This window comes from Prosopis cineraria, unplaced genomic scaffold (genome assembly GCF_029017545.1).
Source record: "Prosopis cineraria cultivar Desert tree isolate PC_DT_omini unplaced genomic scaffold, ASM2901754v1 PC12, whole genome shotgun sequence".
In the NCBI taxonomy this organism is placed as follows: Eukaryota; Viridiplantae; Streptophyta; class Magnoliopsida; order Fabales; family Fabaceae; genus Prosopis; species Prosopis cineraria.
The window spans coordinates 37,973,895-37,993,202 of NW_026555343.1; the positions used below are offsets into that span (position 1 = coordinate 37,973,895).

At 36.1% G+C, this 19,308-nt stretch overlaps 2 protein-coding genes across 3 annotated transcripts; one reads left to right on the forward strand and one right to left on the reverse strand.

Annotated features, from left to right (window-relative positions):
• Positions 1-886: 886 nt before the first annotated feature.
• On the forward strand, positions 887-7,384 carry LOC129288721 (protein PAF1 homolog). Its single transcript, XM_054925448.1, has 12 exons — positions 887-2,549; positions 2,843-2,911; positions 3,488-3,595; positions 3,687-3,867; positions 3,941-4,017; positions 4,124-4,243; positions 4,834-4,939; positions 5,719-5,805; positions 5,909-5,977; positions 6,089-6,160; positions 6,272-6,415; positions 6,511-7,384. The coding sequence occupies exons 1-12, from the start codon at positions 1,570-1,572 to the stop codon at positions 6,646-6,648; spliced, it is 2,151 nt and encodes a 716-aa protein (XP_054781423.1). The 5' UTR covers positions 887-1,569; the 3' UTR covers positions 6,649-7,384.
• Positions 7,385-7,454: 70 nt separating this feature from the next.
• Positions 7,455-19,308, reverse strand: LOC129288720 (MMS19 nucleotide excision repair protein homolog). 2 transcript variants are annotated; one of them, XM_054925446.1, is made up of 20 exons: positions 19,066-19,308; positions 18,774-18,836; positions 18,607-18,661; positions 18,308-18,405; positions 16,301-16,459; positions 16,063-16,122; positions 15,706-15,894; positions 15,511-15,564; positions 14,612-14,698; positions 13,752-14,466; positions 12,723-13,102; positions 12,554-12,624; positions 11,845-11,950; positions 10,807-11,660; positions 9,776-9,851; positions 9,566-9,677; positions 8,790-8,866; positions 8,298-8,378; positions 8,077-8,156; positions 7,455-7,746 (listed from the first exon to the last, which is right to left on the reverse strand). In XM_054925446.1, exons 1-20 carry the CDS (start codon positions 19,135-19,137, stop codon positions 7,713-7,715), a joined length of 3,423 nt encoding a protein of 1,140 aa, XP_054781421.1. In that variant the 5' UTR covers positions 19,138-19,308; the 3' UTR covers positions 7,455-7,712. The 2 variants fall into 2 exon arrangements, with proteins under 2 accessions (XP_054781421.1, XP_054781422.1); XM_054925447.1 differs by lacking the exons at positions 18,607-18,661; positions 18,774-18,836; positions 19,066-19,308 and having other exon boundaries at positions 16,301-16,455; positions 18,308-18,391.

A 19,308-nucleotide genomic window follows, 5' to 3' on the forward strand; every position in this document is an offset into this window, starting at 1 on the left:
GTATTAACTAAAATATCCTGATTTAATATAAGAAAGGAAAGGAGAAATAGGATAAGTATAGGTAAAGAAAAATATATTATGAAAGAGAAAAACTTATGAAACTATGAGATAATTTAGGAAGAAAATGGTGAATGCTTGAAATTTTAAAATAACACAATTTTGGGAAATAACACAATTTATGAGACCACACAAAATAACATGATTTTTAAACAATTATCTATTATTTAATATCTATTTAGGAAAATATAACTTTTAGTATCAATACTTTTAGCATGTTTTAGAATTAGTCTTGATACTTTTTATTTCATTTTTTCAAGTCGCTTAAATTTCATTTATCAGCAATCTTAATCTTTATATTTTTAAAGCTAAAATATATAAAATTTCTTTAAATTTTGAAACGGTTACATACAACTCTCTTACCTTTAAATATTTAAAATTAATCTCTTAATTTATAAGTTTGTTTTTCAAAACCTCATACTATTAATTATATTTTTTTTCATAAGGGTTAGAATATCATTTAACTAAAAAAATATTATTAGACAAGATATTATATCCAAAACTTATTAATACAAGGATCAACAATTCTAGTATTCTTTTTTTTTTTTACGGTATCATATTCAAATATTATCAGGTTGAATTGGATAGTTTCTACCACATGATTTTTTTAATATGTTCAAAATTTGAATAAGTCATCTTATTTTTCAAATATAGAAGGAAGAGACTAGAGAGTTTCGATCCTGGGCTCCTACAGTCCCCGGTTCCACACCACTCCACGTCAAAATATTCCGTTTCCAGTAAAAATTTAGTAGGGGTTTTAACTACCAAATTATGTTTTCATCGGTAAATAATTAATTAGGAAAACAAAGAAACCGAGGAACGCCGGGTCAACAAAATAAAAACTCGGGGTTTCCCGCTGCGTGCTTCGTCTCTGATGTCTGCTCTCACTCGTCGTCGATCCTCCGATTCCTCCTCTCCGTCTTCTCTTTTCTTTCTCTGTCTTCCACCACTGCAGTTTTCTCCCTTATTTTCCCCATAACTTCTATGTACGACTGATACGCGTCCACCTCATTTGCTTCCTTCCAACTTGCGGTTCCATATAGGCATAATCTGCGACAAGTTTAGAATTAAGATCTCTAGGGTATCCACGGCATTTTGATTATTTTTTCTTCCAGGATTTGCTTTTTGATTGACGTGACTTTACAAGGAATTAGAGTTTGAATTCCCCCTTTTTCTCTTCTAGGAATATCTCTATTCCCCTAGTTTCATGAAAAAAGATTCGTTTTGCTCCTGCTAGTTTATTAATTTCTTTGAGGTTTGTGATTTGGAATTGTCATTATTTTATTATTATTATTATTATTACTATTATTAGTAATTTTAGTTTCGGGGCTTACCTGGTTCGACCTTAATTTTGAGATTTGGGGATTGGAGGAGGGAAAGAGATAAACAGTAGGAGATTGCCCTAGAGCTTATTAGCTTATCGGTTCGAAAGTTCTTTTTCCTTGATAGAACCGGAGAAGGTAATTTGAGTTCTTTTGTTCCCTAGCTGTTAATTTGTCGTCGGAATCAACCATGGCCTCTTACAGGCCTTTTCCTCCGCAATCGTCGTATGGTCCACCTCCGAGTCAAAACCCTATAGCACCAGGACATCCACCTCAACAACGTGGAAATCAGTACAATCAGAGCTGGGGTTATGGTGGAGGCGATGGTAGTATGCCGTCAGCTCCTTCTACTTCTTTTCCCCAGAACTACAACCAAATGGCCCCAAATTCTAATTATCATCATGGTGGATATGGATCATCATCATCTTCACAGCATTATGGTGCTCCGAGAAGTCAACAACCCCCTCCCCCTCCTCCTTCCCATCAACAGTATCCATATCAGCCACCACCTCCTCCCCCACCTGAAACTTCTTACCCGCCTCCACCACCTCCTCCGCCACCAGCAACTTCAATGCCGCAACAAAATTCAGCTAACTTGCAGCCTCCACCACATCCTCCTCTGTATTATCCTTCTGGTCAGTTCCCTCAGTATGACCAGCAGCCACCTCCACCTCCTCTGTCTCCGCCACCAAGTTCTTCTGTTCCACCTCCACCTCCTCCAAGTTCACCGCCATCGGCTGCAGCTCCTCCGCAAAGTCAAATTAAGGATGAGAGGCGATTGCACGACCGCAATAAAGGGCCCATGCCATCCGGTAGGCGTGATCATGAACATTCACATCATGTGATGCCTCATAAACAGCAGAAGCCCGCTGTTCCTGCAATGCCACCAAAGAAATCAAATGGGCCTCCTGGGAGGATTGAGACAGAGGAGGAAAGGAGGTTGAGAAAAAAGAGAGAATTTGAGAAGCAAAGACAGGAAGAAAAACACAGGCAGCAGCTGAAGGAATCACAGAATAGTGTTCTGCAAAAGACCCAAATTTTGTCATCTGGGAAGGGGCATGGTTCAATTGTAGGATCGCGAATGGGTGAAAAGAGGACCACTCCACTATTGAGCGGTGACAGAATTGAAAATAGGTTGAAAAAGCCCACGACCTTTTTGTGCAAGCTGAAGTGAGTATGTCGAGATGTTTCCTGAGTTCAACATTTCTTCCAATTTTCTTGCTTTATCTGGTCATCAATGTGAAGTGTAAACAGCTGTTTCTTCTGTATATATTATATTTAATTTTTGATTTTTCTCTGTTATGGGTGTTTTTGTTTTAAATGATGTTTAATTTAATTTTAGTTTATTAGAGTGTCAGTATTAATGCACAAGGCAGGAAACTGAAATTATTGTAATGAATGACTTTGCGTGCTGTAGTATTTCCTTCCACTACTGATACATTCTTATGTGTTCAACATTCAAGATTCCGAAATGAACTTCCAGATCCAAGTGCACAACCCAAGCTTATGGCATTCAAGAAAGACAAAGATCAGTATGTATTCCTATTTTCTTCTTCACAGCAATATGCTTGTTGTGTGTAACGTGTATGTTTGTTAGCAGTTAGCACTTAGCATACATGTCTCTATAGTTGGTGGTTGTTGTTGATTCCTTTGTTTTTTTCTTTTTGTTTTTTTTTGGGGGGGGGGGGAGGGGGAGTGGGGTTGGCAATCAGGTGAGGGAGCTGGTCAACATATGATGAGTAAATAAGACATGAGTGAACACAGTGATGACATGTCTTGTAATCTGACTCATGGGATTTATTAAGATATTACTGTTCAAAGGGACTGGTTATCTTTAAGTTCTTGGAAAGAGTGTGAATTCCCTTGTAGAGAAAATAAATTATGGAAATGGAACACGAACATTTTAGAGTAACAGTTAGGGAGACACGTGCATCAATCTTGAAATTGGGCAGGTGAAATCCCTACAAGATGTCCAGATTATGATGAGGAGAGGGAATGTAATTGGTTTACGTGGATTTGGCTATTTTAGTGCCATGCCATACGTTATTAAGAAAAATGGTATTTTGTTGGCTTGTATGTTATTTTGGTAACTTATGATCATTTTGCAGATATTCGAAGTATACAATCACATCTCTGGAGAAATTATATAAGCCCAAACTTTTTGTGGAGCCAGATCTTGGGATACCTCTGGACCTGCTTGATCTCAGTGTTTACAAGTATTATCCTCAACTTCTTTGATATATTTGATAACTTTCGTGGTTTGCACTCACTAACTAGGTGATGAATTGTTTTCCACTTGTCTTTTAGTCCTTCCGGCATCAGACCACCTCTTGCTCTGGAAGATGAAGAATTATTGCGAGATGATGAAGCGGTAACCCCTGTTAAAAAGACCGGCATAAGAAGAAAAGAAAGGCCTACTGATAAAGGTGTTGCTTGGCTTGTTAAAACACAATACATATCTCCTCTGAGCATGGAATCAACAAAACAGGTAATGGACGTGTTTGTTGGAATAAGCACACTATTCTTCCTAGTAGTAATAACTTGATAACATGCTGTTGCAGTCTTTAACTGAAAAACAAGCAAAAGAACTTAGAGAGATGAAGGGAGGCCGCAATATTTTGGAAAATTTCAACAATAGGTATGCTGTTCGTGATCTTGTCCATCGAAAGTCAATTTTAAAATTGAATATTGCTGTATGAGCTCCGTGATATTTTTTAACGTAACTCAATAAATTAATGTTGCAGGGAAAGACAAATCAAGGAAATAGAAGCTTCATTTGAAGCAGCTAAATTACCCCCTGTTCATGCAACCAACAAAAATTTGTATCCTGTTGAGGTTCTGCCTCTGCTGCCTGATATTGAAAGGTATGACATTGTATATGATTTTTGTCAGTGAAAGAAATTAGTAGGTAGGTAGTCTATAGGCCAGTTGAATGTTTGTTTTATGTGTTAAGGGGTCACTTAGTTCAACTGATCATATTTAAGGGGAAGCTAACTTATCAAGAATTATACTTTTTGGGAAGTTGTTTTTCAAGTAGTCCACCTATGAGCTGCTTGTTTAACTTTTTTATTTTCCAGGAAGTTAAAATTATTATTTTTAATTAAATATGTTATTTATAATGTTGACACAAATACTTGTTTATTAATTATGAATTAACAATATGAAAGGATAATTTTGGATTGATGATTTTTTAAGGAATAAAACCTAGGGAAGTTAGAACCAACCTAAGGTTTTCTCAGCTAGTTACTTGCCTTAAATGGTCCCTAGAAGTTATAGTTTTTAATGAATTAAAAAGCAACAATTTCATTATTTCTCGAAAAGTTTAACTTCCTTCCCTTCTCCCCAACCAAGCAAACCACTAAGCCTGAATTTTTTATACCAAAAGATTGGTGCTTCTCCGTAACATGTTTTTTGTGGTCATAATACCTAAGCTGTATGTCATCTTGTTTTGCAGACATGATCACCGGTTCGTTGTTGCTGCATTTGATAGTGCTCCAACAGCTGATTCAGAAATTTACAGCAAGTTGGAGAAATCTGTTCGTGAAGCCCATGAATCGAGGGTAGGCCATCTCATGATAACAAACATATTCCTAGTAACATAAATTTCGGTCATGGATTTAAATATTTGCGTAACTCACTTATTGTCTTGATTCTTGATTTTTTTTTACTTGCTTTTTTAAAATAGTGAATAAGAATGAAACTTGAAATTTTGCAAGGCAGCAAAAAAATCTAAACAAGATATTTCAAATGACACATTTGACAATATCAGGCAAACCATTGTTGGTTTTACTGCAAGTAGTTGCATTTGAATTACCGTTATGATAGGGATACATAATCATAATTGTGATTCAAAAATGGTTTTGCCTTTTGGCCCTGGGGTGTTATGGTCCCTGTACTGTAGGAAAGAATTTTTTATTTGCTGTCACGTGGCAATCTTTACAATCCATATGTCCCCGTATCTCAAACCTCTTATTACCAAATTGCTGTGTGGTTGTTGGTCATTGGAATCAAAGCTGATTGATGGTATTAGTGTTCCACGACTGTTAAGTGTTTGTCAAAGTTGAGGAAGTTAATAGTTTTCATTATCTTGTACGTTACAGGATTTGTTATTGCATCATAGTGTTTAAATTTGTGGCAAAACCTCAAGTGGGTGCTTTATTGCTATAAGTTCATCTCGCGTTGAAATCACCTTTTTGTTTTCTGTAATTCGTGGTAACTCTGCATTTAATCTTTCTGATCCTTCATGTAAAGGCTCATTCCGCACTAAAAAGTATTTTATTTGTGGTGCTGATTATTGAATGTTCTGGGCTTTGACTCCTATCCATTTTTTTGTTTACAGGCAATTATGAAAAGTTATACTGCAACAGGTGCAGATCATGTAAATCCTGAGAAATTTCTGGGATACATGGTCCCGACACCTGGAGAGGTAGATTGGCCTCTGCGTTATTGAGCTTTGTTCACTTTTCAATTATTTGATACCTTACGCTAGATATTTTTCAAGATGCTGACTTTTGCATCTTTCATGGCAGCTGTCAAAGGATATGTATGATGAAAGTGAAGATATCTCATATTCTTGGGTTCGGGAATATCTCTGGGATGTATGTGGCAAGATCTCGAAATTCAGATTGTTGTTATCATTGTTTCTCATCGTCCTAAAATAATTTCCTTTTTAACACCGGTCAGCTGATTTTGATATTATACCTCATTAGGTTCGAGGTGATGATGCAGATGACCCTGCTACATACCTGGTTTCTTTTGAGGAATCAGAAGCACTATATTTGGTATTTTCTGGAACTAATACATCCATGCCTTCTACCATCCATTTGCTTGGCATAATGTTACTTAGTTTTCCTGATATGTCATTGTTAATTTATTCCATTTTTAATCTGCAGCCTCTACCAACAAAAATCCTGTTGAGAAAAAAGAGGGCTAAAGAGGGAAGATCTACTGATGAGGTTGAGCAATTTGCAGCACCTTCAAAAGTGACTGTAAGGCAAAGGCCAACCGTTTCGGCAATTGAACGGAAGGATTCTGTGGTATGACTTCGAGACTGAAGTAATCTTAAAACTTAGCCATTCTGCCATTGAGAATATTAAATAAGTGACTCTTGTATTGCTAATTGCTTTTGAAGGGTTACACAAACATAAAGGGAAGTTCTTCAAAGAGAAGGGCTTTAGACATGGATGACGATCTGGAACAGCAACATAGAGTTGCAATGCACCAGGATAATTATCAATCTAGTGGAGCGGAGGATGACATGTCTGAATGAGCCTTTGAAGTTGAAGCAAACGTTGCTGCCTCAAATCAAAATTTGCTCGATGAAGTTCTGGCCGCGGAGTTAGCAGCAGATAGTCGATTTGACCTGACCCAGAGTGTTTCAGTGGGAGGAGGAGGAGACGATCGATCCTATAATTTGTCCATTAAATCCACACCCATATACTTCCTGATTGTAGGCAGTTTCAAGTTAAATCATCGAGCACATTCCCCTGATACTATCATGTACTATCTACGATAATGTTTCGTGAAAATTAGTATTTTAACATCTCAACTCTAAAGTCTTTCACACGTTGGCAATGGAGAGAGAATTGACAAAAGCCACAGGGGAAATGATTCTCTCTTGGGACTGGCGAGCAATAAACTAAAATGCAAGCTTCTATGCTGGATGCACCTAATGGGTTGTGAGAATAATGGAGGACGCTGATCCAGCTTGTGAATTGCAGAGGAAGTCTTCTAAATGAAGTGCTTGTGCCCAGTTTGTTTTCTTCAGCTCAGTGATAAGAAATGATAGTTGACTCTCAGCCGCTGCTCATTGAACAAAAGAAAATAACAGCGCATGTGTCCAATTTCCACTGTATAAGCTGTACAAGCCATTTCTACTTTTCAATTTTCGCAGCATTCTGAAGTTGCTGACTTGCTATCATTTAATTTCAACCCATGATGTATTATTATTAATCTATAGTTGGTCAACAATGATTTTATGTATTGCAATTTTGTTATTTTAATCAGTTCTGCTTGGTGATATACTTCAATAAGCGACTAATTCATGTCCATCTGTAGATATAAATCAGACTTGGATCATTAAAGGACACAACTCAACTGATAGTTTCTGGGTGTTGGCAAACTGCTGTACATGCGCCGCAATACATATGAGGAAGAATGGTGATACAAGGGCCAAGGACATCCTCTTAAAGTGTAAAAACTGAAAACTAAGATCTTTAGAAGGACAAAAAAGAGATATCAGACTTTACTATGAACAAGACCCTTTTTTTTGGTGTTGGGGGGGGGGGGGGGGCGTAAATTCAACGGTCAAAACGTTTTCAGCTGCCTAAATGTTCAAAAATGAAGACTCCTCGATGCAATCGACGCCCTGCCCAGTGTCAACCAATAAATATGAGACAACAGAAAATACGATCATATCTCACTTTTCTATTGCGATAATATACATAAAATATTAAAAAGAAAAATGTTCAACGTGTTCTAAATTCAAAGTTTGAATATTTTATACTAATTCAATTTACATTTAATATTAAAAGTAATAAATATGGATAAAATTGAAGCTTACATTTTATTGAAGAAATGTCAATTGCAACATTTTTAATTTCAAAAGAAGAGATGTAATTTTTCAAAAAACAAACGAGAAGACGTCATAATTTTGACATTTCTGGAAGAAGTTTTAGTATATCACAAGAGTACCAACCATGCTTGTCGGCATTTGACAGCTTCATGACGAACAGATCTCTTTTTATCATCAAGAGCCCTTGATATTGCTTTTAGTACCTAATACAATCGTTATGATGATTACACAATCTAAGCAAGGATAATCTCCATACATAATCAAATTCAAAATCACTTCACAAATTCATAATCCTCATCTCTACGAGACCTAAAAACCAGCATTTTGCTAAACGTCAAACAAACCTGTCTTCTCATGGGATAGATCCGGGCATGGGGCATCTCGGACATGGCCACAAGACATTGAATAGCTGTCTCTCTGACAACCTGCACGAGAGAGGGACAAGTTCATTAACATCATTAACTTTGAGCTGTGTTAGACAATAAGGTGACAAGGAGATTGAGTATGAGAAAGGGAGATATCAATTTTCAAGGCTTTGGATGAATTCTTCGGCTAAGCAATTAGGTAAGGCAGAGTAAGAAAGTAAACTTCACTCGTACAGCTCGTCTTTTAACTGGTATCTTTGGACACTCTCACAGTTATAAGTTAAAATACATAAATTAACTGAGAGTAGGAGAACTTCAGGTATACCCTACTGCTCCAACATTATCCAGAGCAAGAAAAATGTCTACACTACTCAACCTGGCATGTCAGGCCACAACGAATACAATAAAATTGCTCTACAACACAACTCAGACCATTTCAGAAGCAAATAACTTGGACAAGAAAATACTTACCGATTTATGAGGATATTCTACAAGCCTAATCAGGCAATTGACGACAATATGTGCATTCTCAGCAACAGCTTCATGTTCTGCATGCAGATTATACATACATGGAAATCAATTTTGTAGTCTCAAAGTAATAACCCATGTTTGAGCGAGCTAAGGAAATTAGCGAGTAGCATTTGCAGGTCATTGATTCAATAATATTTTATAGGCCCAAAAGACCAACCGCACAAGGAAGCAATTTCTTTTCTATTTAGATTAAAGAAAAAATGATGATCTCTCAAGGTTTCATGGTTGCTCCATAGATGTCACATCACTACGACAGCATTTCTTGGAAGAAACATTCTCACGTGAGTAAAAATCAATTTGAGTCATCTGTTTTTCAAAGGAAAATTAGTCATTTAATCCCTGTAGTTTTAACCCAGTTGTAACTCAATCCCTGAACTTTGACTCATTATAACTTAGTCCCTGAAGTTTTAACAATTGAGTTAAAATTTGAGGGACTGAGTTATAACCAGTCAAAGTTTAGGAACTAAGTTACAACTGGGTTAAAACTACAGGGACTAAATGATTAATTTTTCTGTTTTTTAACCTGCAACATTTTTTCACGAATTTGGCATGGATGTAGAATTAATGTTTCCCCTCTTCTATGACACAAGGAAAAGACAAAAGCAAACAAAATGAACACAGCATGAGAAGTTCGGAACCAACAAACATTAGGTGTCTTTCGTTTACATACCCTAATTTTAATGAGGCGACAATAAAGATAGAAGCATAGTAATTACCATTTTTCTCAGTTAAGAACCCAGACAAGACAAGCAGCAGACCATACAACATATCTTTATCTTGAATATCCTCTGTCAACATGGACAAACAATCCAGGAGAACTGGTATCAGCTGCAAAATTAGCACAGGAATTACTATAATAAAGTGAGTGGTCAAGAAAATTCAACATATGTAATTAATGTACACAGTTTCAAATTTCTGAAACTAACCTTTTTGGCTTCACTCAACACCACCGTTAGTGGGGTATCAGATATGATATGTGCAAAAGCACGATATAACACAGACCTGAAATTGTGCAAAATTGCGGCCTAGGTATTAGCATTTTGTTAAGGAAGGAAAAGATACAAAAGAAAACACCAGGTAAAATAGTTCAGTGGCAATACTATGCTTTTTGTATGCATTAAGAAGTAAGTTGCAAACAATTCTATTCATGACATTCAACATTTAAACTATGATATTATCTTAAATATCTTTGCAAAGTCATTCCTCTTTTCATATGCCTGGTTCAGCAATTCTGCTAGAATCATTCACAAGGATATAAAATAGCATACCAAATTTAAGGGGAAAAAAGGGATATCTGTCAGACAGACATTGATGTTTGATCGAAACATACATAGACTATTCTCTTAATGCAATAATATCCACTAAAACAACAACAGAAGCCAAGGCCATTTTTGAAAAAGGGGGAACACAAACAGTGAAAGAAAAAGAACTCATTGAAGATAAATTACAGCAATTATCACCTAGAACTAGATCAAATCACCAGAGGCATCAATAGTCTGATACTTGAAAACCTTAAATGAGAAATTAATCTCTTACAACCATGCACTTACTGAAGTAGCGACTTCTTGACCTTGAGGGCATAAACAGGACACTTTATTAATTAGCATACTTCCAGGGTGACAATAAGATCAATAATATTATAATGTTATTCTGGTGCAAAAGGATAAGGAGCTAGGACAACAAAATCTGACATGGTTGCAAAGTATGCAGGCAGAAGATGTTGGTCCACATGAAAATATGGTAATTTCCGATTACAAAATCTTGATGATTTCCTCTATCTGGCCAAGTAGAATAGGCGACTACACATCGAGTAGAATAATTTGAAAATGAAATTCGAAAGGCGACAAGAAATAATAGCATCAAATCAAGTATGTTAAGTTAGTGCGTCAAGACAGGACTGAAGATCAAAGTGCTTCTTATAGGGTGGGTTATCTCGGGGCAAGGAGCGATATTGTACCTGGAGATTGAAGAATGAGATTTTGGGATCAACTGCAGGAATATAGGCATCATGGAAGAGAAAAATCGCTGCTTATTGAGTGGCCGCATTCTGACATGAAACTTCCGATTTAAACAATCTTCAGAATCGCTCATAAGAATATGAAATGCATCAGCAGCGCACTTCATTACTAAAGGATCTAAATTCTTCACATTAGTTTCTTCTTGTGAATCTTGGATCAAAGGCAAGGCACTCTTTGTGCCCAATGACAAAAGCTTCATAAGAATCATAGTGACATCTTTAATCTTTTCATGACCACGTAGAAGCAAACCTTTTCCAAGCCACGAGAGTCCACAAATGGCATTGATTTGAAGCGATCTATCAGTTCCAACTCCAAGACATAAATCAGTCAGAACCACATCATTTCCATGATTCATTTGACTACCTTTCTGACCAGATATTTTTGTGTTGAATATAATATCAAGAGCTTCTTCCAAGGTAAGATCACTGGAAGTCTCAGTACCTTCAGATTTTGAAACCATTTTGTTAATCATAGAACCCAAGGCCTGAGCAGCTGGAACAACACCCCTGAGGAGGCTTACTATAAATAGACGCAAAACTGTTCTTTCATTTGGAATGCATGTTTGGGGAAAAACTGCAATAACTGCTGATGCAAATATTGATAGCACCCATTTATCTCGATCAGAAACATCATATTGTCCAGGAGTTACAGGTGATCCTTCCAGTTCTTTAAACTGAAGACTCTTGTGTGAAGAAAGTATGTCGTACGCCTTTTTAATTATAATATTCTGGCTTTCCACAGAGCAATAGCCAACAGCAAGTTTCATCACTTTCATAATTGCACCCAGAAGTCCCTAGGATAAAAGCAGAAAAATCAGCATCAATATTTGATTGCATCATTTAATTGCTATTCAACAATAAACAAGCACAGTAGATAATTAAAATTTAGAATTAGAATGTACCCAAAAAAAAAAAATGCATTAGAAACACTAAACATATTAAGCTTGACCAACACATGATAGCCATAACTATATATACCTTTTCCTCAAGTGGGACGCTAAAGCCCATGCAAATTCCTATGTGATTCCAAATTTCCACAGCAAAATGCACCACAGATTCCTCAGAACATCCATTTTCATGGATCCTGGCAATTTTGATTCAAATTGTTCAGATTAAAAGGAAATCACGTCAATAAAAAAAATATATATATTCCAAGACAGCTCTCACGCAAAGTGAAAAGCATAAGAGTCTCTCCAGTTGATATAACCTGACGCGTGTGAGGGAGGAAGTTTGTTTGTTTGTTTTTTTTTTTTTTGGGGGGGGGGGTGTTACCAACCCATAACATACCTTTGTTTCTGGTATAAGTATATTGAACATATAGAGTTTCTACTAGTTAACCTTTTCCAAAGGAGGAGGGATATTTCTACATAAATTCTTGGTCAAGAATATTCAATTGCTCATCACTGTACTGCCACATATATCACCCATGTCGTTAATAATGAACTAATCAGTTTATTATGAAAGGCTAAGCCTAGAGCCCAATAATGAACACAATAATTATCACAAATTTTCTACATCTTTCAAATCTGGAGAAGTTGTCTAAAGATACCTACACAGCACAAACTAACATTATGAACAAGTTATATATTAACTATAACTGACTTTAATAATCTTCAGGTCAAAATGGGTTACACAAACAGTCAAGAGAGTGAAAACATTAAGTTAGCCATCTGGTACAATTAAATACCATGGTAGCAACTTGTCTGAGCAGCACTCTAGAAGCTGAACAGTCTCGGAAGACCTTGAATTCCCATGGACCTACACAAACAAATGCCACAAAGACCAAACACTGAGGATAATCCTTAATTTATTAAAATAAAGGGATAGCAGATAAAAAATTGGAGTTATGTACATACAGAAATCATGGATAGATTAGCAAACACAGCCCCTTCAAACTCCTGAAGAACTTTCAGCATATGCATCATTCCAGTCATGCCTATGTCAGATAAGGCTTCCAGTTTGAGCGAAAAAGGCATAGTAGTATCATCAAGAGACAGCAGTTTAACAATTTTTTCTACAACGATACTCCTATAGCTCTTAGCCTTTTCAGACTCATGAAACTTGTGGATAAATGAGCCAATATGAACCAATGCTTTCAACGCTGCCTCCCATAATACCATTTTGTTGAAATCCTTTGTGATAACTGACATAAATTTCCTCAAAATATTTTCAAATAGAAGTTTCGTAATTGGAAAACTATCTCCTGGAAACATAGCCAATATCTGCAAACCCTTCACTGCACATCAGTACCAAAGAAAATATGGAAATCAGCACCTTGAGACTATAACATTTTAATAAATTTAAATTTATGATGTAGTGAATCAAACAAACCGAACTGCACTGCCATAATATATTTGTGCATTTAACAATCAGCAATACAAATTTGTGCAACTAGTCTAACGATTGAGTACTGCAAAGATAAATAAACAAATGTAAAATAAATCATATTCTAAAATACTTAAATTGACAATCATGAACTAACAGTCAAATTGACACCATTCAATCTAACCAGATTGTATCAACAGTTTAGATTATATCAATTATTGGATACATAACAGTTATTTTATACAGGGAAATATTATTAAAAAAAATCAGACGATGGGACTGCCCACTGCATTAGATGGAAACATTACAGAAAAAACAACACCAAAAAAAAAATAATGCAAATATACAAAATAGTTCTCTTCAGTCAACAACAGATCATATTTGAGTATATTCCTTGATAAAAGGGGACAGAGACATCAGAACTACACAAAATCAACGTATAAAAAAAAAAAAACCATGTAATTAGACCAGATGATAAATACACTAGGAGTCCGTAACAAAGTCCTCACGGCTAAGGAGTCAAAATATAATCATGCTCAAATAGAAAATAGAGATCTGACCTCCAATATAAATATCTGGATCAAGAAGGTGATTATCAGCACTAAATGACAAAGCAGAAACAAAGGCATTGAATAATGAACTTGAAAAATTATTAAGCATGGTGCAGAATGTCTCATGCTTAAAATCACAATTCAGCCCTGGCTCCTCAGACACCACAATCAAATCCCTGCAACCTGAAAGTAGTTCGATGCAGAGATAAAGGAATCCAAACTTAACTCCTGTAGGGCGCAACATATTATCATTTGGCAACCTATCAGTTTCATTTATAGGAAATCCCAATGCATCCATCATTCGAGAGAAAAGACTCTGAAACACAAGATTGCAAGAGGAAAAGGAAGTCTTGGCAGTAACATAGAGAATACAACCAATAACACGTATTTTTTGCTTTCCTTGAACAGGAATATCATTGTATTTCTCATGACACGCAATGGAGTTGAAAACCAAGCTCATATCTTCATCATCAATGATCAAGCTCACTAACAAAGCACTATTTTGCCTGATAAGCAATTGAAGAAGGGATAGAGCCTCTGTCACAATATCATTCTTCTGAAAGTTAACACCAACTATAGGTTCTGAACTAAAAGGAAAAACAGGCTCTTCCAAATAAGTAGATATTGCATCTTTTAATGAAGACCAGATAGCCCTAGCATGATTTGCCATTCTCTCTGCTCCATACTCGGCGGAGCAAACCTTGAGATACTTCAAGGAATCAACCTATAAGCATGGGAAATCAAAAGCAGAAAAAATTCATGTCCCTTTATTCAAAGACCAAATTACTGTAGAAAGAAGGATGGTACAAAGGTAACTAACAAATATCCAACACGTCAGGTGGAACTATAAATACTTCATTAATACCAACCTTTGCTGAAAGTAGGGAAGAAGAAAGTTTCTCGAGAAGCAAAGGAATGACAAATGGTTCAAAAATGGGCGTGGAAGAGAATGCAGACTGCAGAGAAGTCAAACAATTAGCTCATGATGGTAGCAAAGTTGAAATAACATTTGCTCATCAGTTTCACATACAAATAATATACAAGTACCACAATGTCAAGTATATTCATAAAAATATCAAACAACAATTTTTTAGATGGAAAAACAATATAATGCAGAGAACAATACAAAAAGGAGAAGTCATCCTCCCAAGACAAAGAAAACATTACAAAACTTTTAGCTCAAAATAGTGTTCTAATCTCTTCATATGTCCACAAGGTAATCCCCTAAAAAACCAATAACAAAGACTTTAAGAGAGGCCAAAAAATGACTCTCTCAGATCAGCAACATAGCACAATGCCTTTTGAGAATTTATGCCCCTTTTTTAGCCAAAAACCAGTGAATTTGATAGTCAAAAAATCAACAGGTCTGCTGGAGACACCTAATCCTCCTGCAAAACCCCAAACAAACTGCTCTAAATCTGCTGAGCCACTTTATTCAAGGAAAAAAAATTTAAAACAATACTTGTGTAAAAAAAGCCATCATAAATGCACATGCTAATCTAGTGGGACAAAATTACTTCATTTGACCATCAGGCTGGAGTATGGACAATGAGTTCACAAATAAGAAAACTTTGGAGGTTTGAAGTGGATAAACCAATACAGATAGAGTAAGAAATAAAATTATTTCTTTATGTGGATAGGCAAGCAATAAATAGATGATATCAGAAAATAGGGGAGAAAAGGCTGTTAAATTTCCACATCCAATAAAAGTTGCTATATGACCCAAAAGTAAAATGTTACCCAAGGCCTAAATGGAAGTCGCACGTACCATCAAAGCCCTTGACAGTTCATCTCTTTGCACATCAATAAGCTCACCCCTTGGCTGGACAAGAAATAGAAAGTAAATGGGAAAGCAAGATTCCAAAATCTCAAAAATTATGGAAGCTGAATGGCAAATGGTTCAAAAAGTGAATGGCCAGTGGAAGCTGTTCAATGAAAATATAAAACTGAAAATTAAGCTTACATGAGTAAAGTGAATGGGAAAGTAAGATTCCAAAATCTCAAAAATATCTCTCGCAAAATTTGCAAGTACACCAGAAGGATTAGGATATAATCGTGCCAAAGTCTCAACACCATGAAAAGCAAGCATCAAACATTCTGGATCCTTTTCAGAATCCATAGCTTCACAAATTCCATAAATAAGATGTTCTCCCTGCAATACACTCAAGAGGCAACAATTTCTGAGATGGCTAAAAATATAATTCGACATGTCAGGTGGAAAGATATCAACAGAAATACACACATGAAAAAAGCAAGCATCGAGCGTTCAGGAATTTTTTTTTTTGGTTACAGCATAAGCGTTCAGAGAAAATAAGACTACCAGTGAAGAAACCGCATCCGAGTGTAGCTCTAGCAGGCCATTAAGAAGTTCAAAGCAGAGCTGCAATATCGTAGCAACAAAAGCCAACATAACATGTTAAGGTAACATCACAAAAATAAAAATAAACTCCAAAAGGAAAAAACTTTCTAATGTCTTTTCCATCCTTGGATAGGTTTCTAGGGCAAAAAAAAAATAATAATAATAATAACTTGGCACTCTAGCTGTAACAATAACTTGCCTTTCTGTCAAGTTGTCCTAAAGATTGAACTTGCAGATTCTCTAAAAAAGATTGAGCAACAGCTTTGGCATCACCATCAGTTACCACACCTACATTACCCTTTCTCCTTATCATTGCCAAACAGCCAACAAGTGCACCCCGCACTGCTCTCCAATCTGACTGAATAAATGCAATCTCATGTTGTTAGTACTATTAGGAAAAATTCATGATAAAATTATTTACCGATTAAAAGAGATCACAGATGATCTGTAAAACGTTTTGTTAAAGTAAAAATGAAAGATGAACCTGCCCAATCAGAAACTCAAAAAAATCAACAAACAAAAAACAAGAATTCCAGCAAGTCTCAAGTTAGTCAGCAATTAAAAAGATTGTCAGGCTTGATTTAGTGCATAAATTTCATTTTATTTTTTTCACACAAATAAATGAGCAGATGCTTACAATTAGGTTTTGTACTATAACATCCAGTCCTAAAATGCAATCAGTATGCAGTCAGGGTTTAAGAAATTTTAAAAATCCATAGCAAAGGTAAACATAGAAAATCTTTATGGCAATATGCTACCACCACTGCTCTTTCGTGCATTGAATTTTCCAATTTTTAAAGGTTCTTTCTTTTACTTGGATTTAATTGGAATAGGAATGTGATGACAGCCTCCTTTTGCTGCTGTGCCCATGGTTGTTTTGAGGGAGCTTCTCTGAAGATAAGAGACAAGTAGAGGGATTGCCAAATTGTATGGCTGAACTCAATTTGTCGTCTTTGTTCTCTTCTAGCCATTTATTTCTTTATTTAAGGATATCTTGCCTTCCCCCCTCTTTTGTATTATTTCATCCACGTAAATTTCATATTAAAAAGGGTACAAAGTTCCTGGTCACGCGTCGTAATAGATCTTGGATTTCATGTTCCTCTTGGTGGCCTGGGCTATTAATTTGATGTCTAGGCCTAGAGTCTTTTTTGTTGGGCCATAAAACTTAGGTCATAGATATTAGTAAAAGTATAATGGTAATAGGAAGTCTTATGGCCTGTTTGGTGTAAGGAAGGAGAGAATTCTCTTTCCTTCCTTTTTCACGATGTCTATTATACCATTGTAATCGGTTCTCAACAGTTTCTACCTTTTTTACTAAAGAAGGGGCAGAAGGGTCATTTTACTTAAAATCCCTTTTTTCATTTCATTTTTCCTTCTCTGTACCAAAGAGACCCAGTCTCTGATGTAAATCCACACTCCCATCTCCATCCTAATATATATATCTACTTTCTAAAAAGAGTTTCTTAGTTTAAAACAGACCCAAATTGAATTTTTTCAACGAACATCAACAAAACTTCAAACTTTGAAAACTGAATTTATATTGCTTGACTTTAGATAGCAACCTACCAGACCCAATGATGCTCTTGATAGGTAGAGTAAACACAAGCAAAGCATTTTGCTGACCATTGGTTCCCTTCCTTCTGCAGTATTGTTCAACTCAACCATAACTAACATCCTAATTCCTAAGTAAGCCCCCAATAAGTAAAATGTCCATCAATAATTCATTAATATAGCTCTAGCCTGGGTTGCTAATACTCTAATGCATTTATATGGGAGTTTCAACCACAATCTCAAATCTATCCATCATAAAATCACCAACAGGACTAGGTCTAGCAGAAGAGGCTAATCCCCTATAATATGGCATTAAATACACATTGAGAGAGATGCTCTCATTTAGTACTCAGCTGTACCTTAAATAAGATTGCCTCCAATAGGAGGATATTCCCAAAAAAAAAAAAAAAGTCAATACAATCCAATCATGTCTATGAATGCATCAAAATCCAATCCATTTAAACGCTGCAACATTCTGTTCTAACCAAGTACCCCACGAAACAGCAAAAACAGCACAATGCCAAAGAACTTTGCACTCCTTTTGCCTCCCAAAACCCAAAAAATTGACAGCAAGAAAGGAAAAGAAATTGACAGATTTTTCAAACAAAAGCCTCAAAAGCGTGAGAGATTTTGCAGGAGGAATATTAATACTGACCAATCTGTCCTTGAAGAAACCTATCAAGCTATGAACAGTTGCACTGTCAAGAGGTTTTGATTCAATACGTGTAAGCACCTCTGCTAGAAGATGGATTCCTGAAAATGTGTTTCCAAACTATATTCAAGCATTCACTCTAATTAGAACGTTATTCAGTCACAGGTATAACACCCAAAAAATTCACATACATTGGTATCCCTATGCAAAGTGTAAACATTGTTGAATGCATGCATGCATAAGTTGTGTACGCACGTAAGTCGTTAAGAATGTCATACAATCTTAGAATAAATAAGACCCACCTCTTGCACGAATAATGTCGTCTGTTGTGGTCAAATACATCTCCAACTCTCTAACCTTTAGAGTGAAACAGAGGCAATACAAGAAGGGGGAGGAAACTAGCATGAATGAATGGAATTACATATAAACGTTACCAAAAAAAAAAAAACGGATTAAGTGAAAAGCATACCAATGATTCCAGAGTTAAAGCATTACTCTTTACAAAATTCCCAATTGCATCCACACTAGCAACCTGCAGTGCAAAAGCATACTTTATTAACGGAAACAACCAACACAAAAGCATGCACGTAGAAAATTAGCGAAAGCACACCGTCCTCATGGAAGGAGGAAAATTTGTTATTTTCTTCACAAAACAATAAAAATTATAGCCAAAAAAAAAACAAGCTGCTTCAACGTAAAACTGAACTCTGCTCTTACAAGTATACATTTTGTAAAAAGGGAATTCAAAGAAGGGGGCAAACCTGCTGAGCGGGAGTAGCAGACGAGTCGACATAGGACTCAACGTGCCGAGTGAGCTGATCAAGCGTCACCATTGAACACGAACACAGGTAACTTAGGGTTTCAGAATTTACAGGAAGAGAATGATTTTGCGACTGTTAAGGGGTTTTACACAGGTAGTGAAATGAAGAGAATTTTTTTGTGCTCGTGTACTCGTTGGGAGCGGCGGGAAAGGGTATAAAGCAGTAAGGTGCAAACTAGAGGCA

Excerpts from the sequence above, each read along its gene's own strand:
- LOC129288721 (XM_054925448.1), top strand. The coding sequence starts at position 1,570 with ATGGCCTCTTACAGGCCTTTTCCTCCGCAATCGTCGTATGGTCCACCT. Across the intron at positions 3,596-3,686 it reads CTTGATCTCAGTGTTTACAA|TCCTTCCGGCATCAGACCAC; the intron begins GTATTATCCTCA and ends CTTGTCTTTTAG. Across the intron at positions 5,806-5,908 it reads TGGTCCCGACACCTGGAGAG|CTGTCAAAGGATATGTATGA; the intron begins GTAGATTGGCCT and ends CTTTCATGGCAG.
- LOC129288720 (XM_054925446.1), bottom strand. The coding sequence starts at position 19,137 with ATGGTGACGCTTGATCAGCTCACTCGGCACGTTGAGTCCTATGTCGAC. Across the intron at positions 15,565-15,705 it reads TTCCCATTCACTTTACTCAT|CCAAGGGGTGAGCTTATTGA; the intron begins GTAAGCTTAATT and ends TTTCTTGTCCAG. Across the intron at positions 14,699-15,510 it reads AACTGTCAAGGGCTTTGATG|TCTGCATTCTCTTCCACGCC; the intron begins GTACGTGCGACT and ends ACTTCTCTGCAG.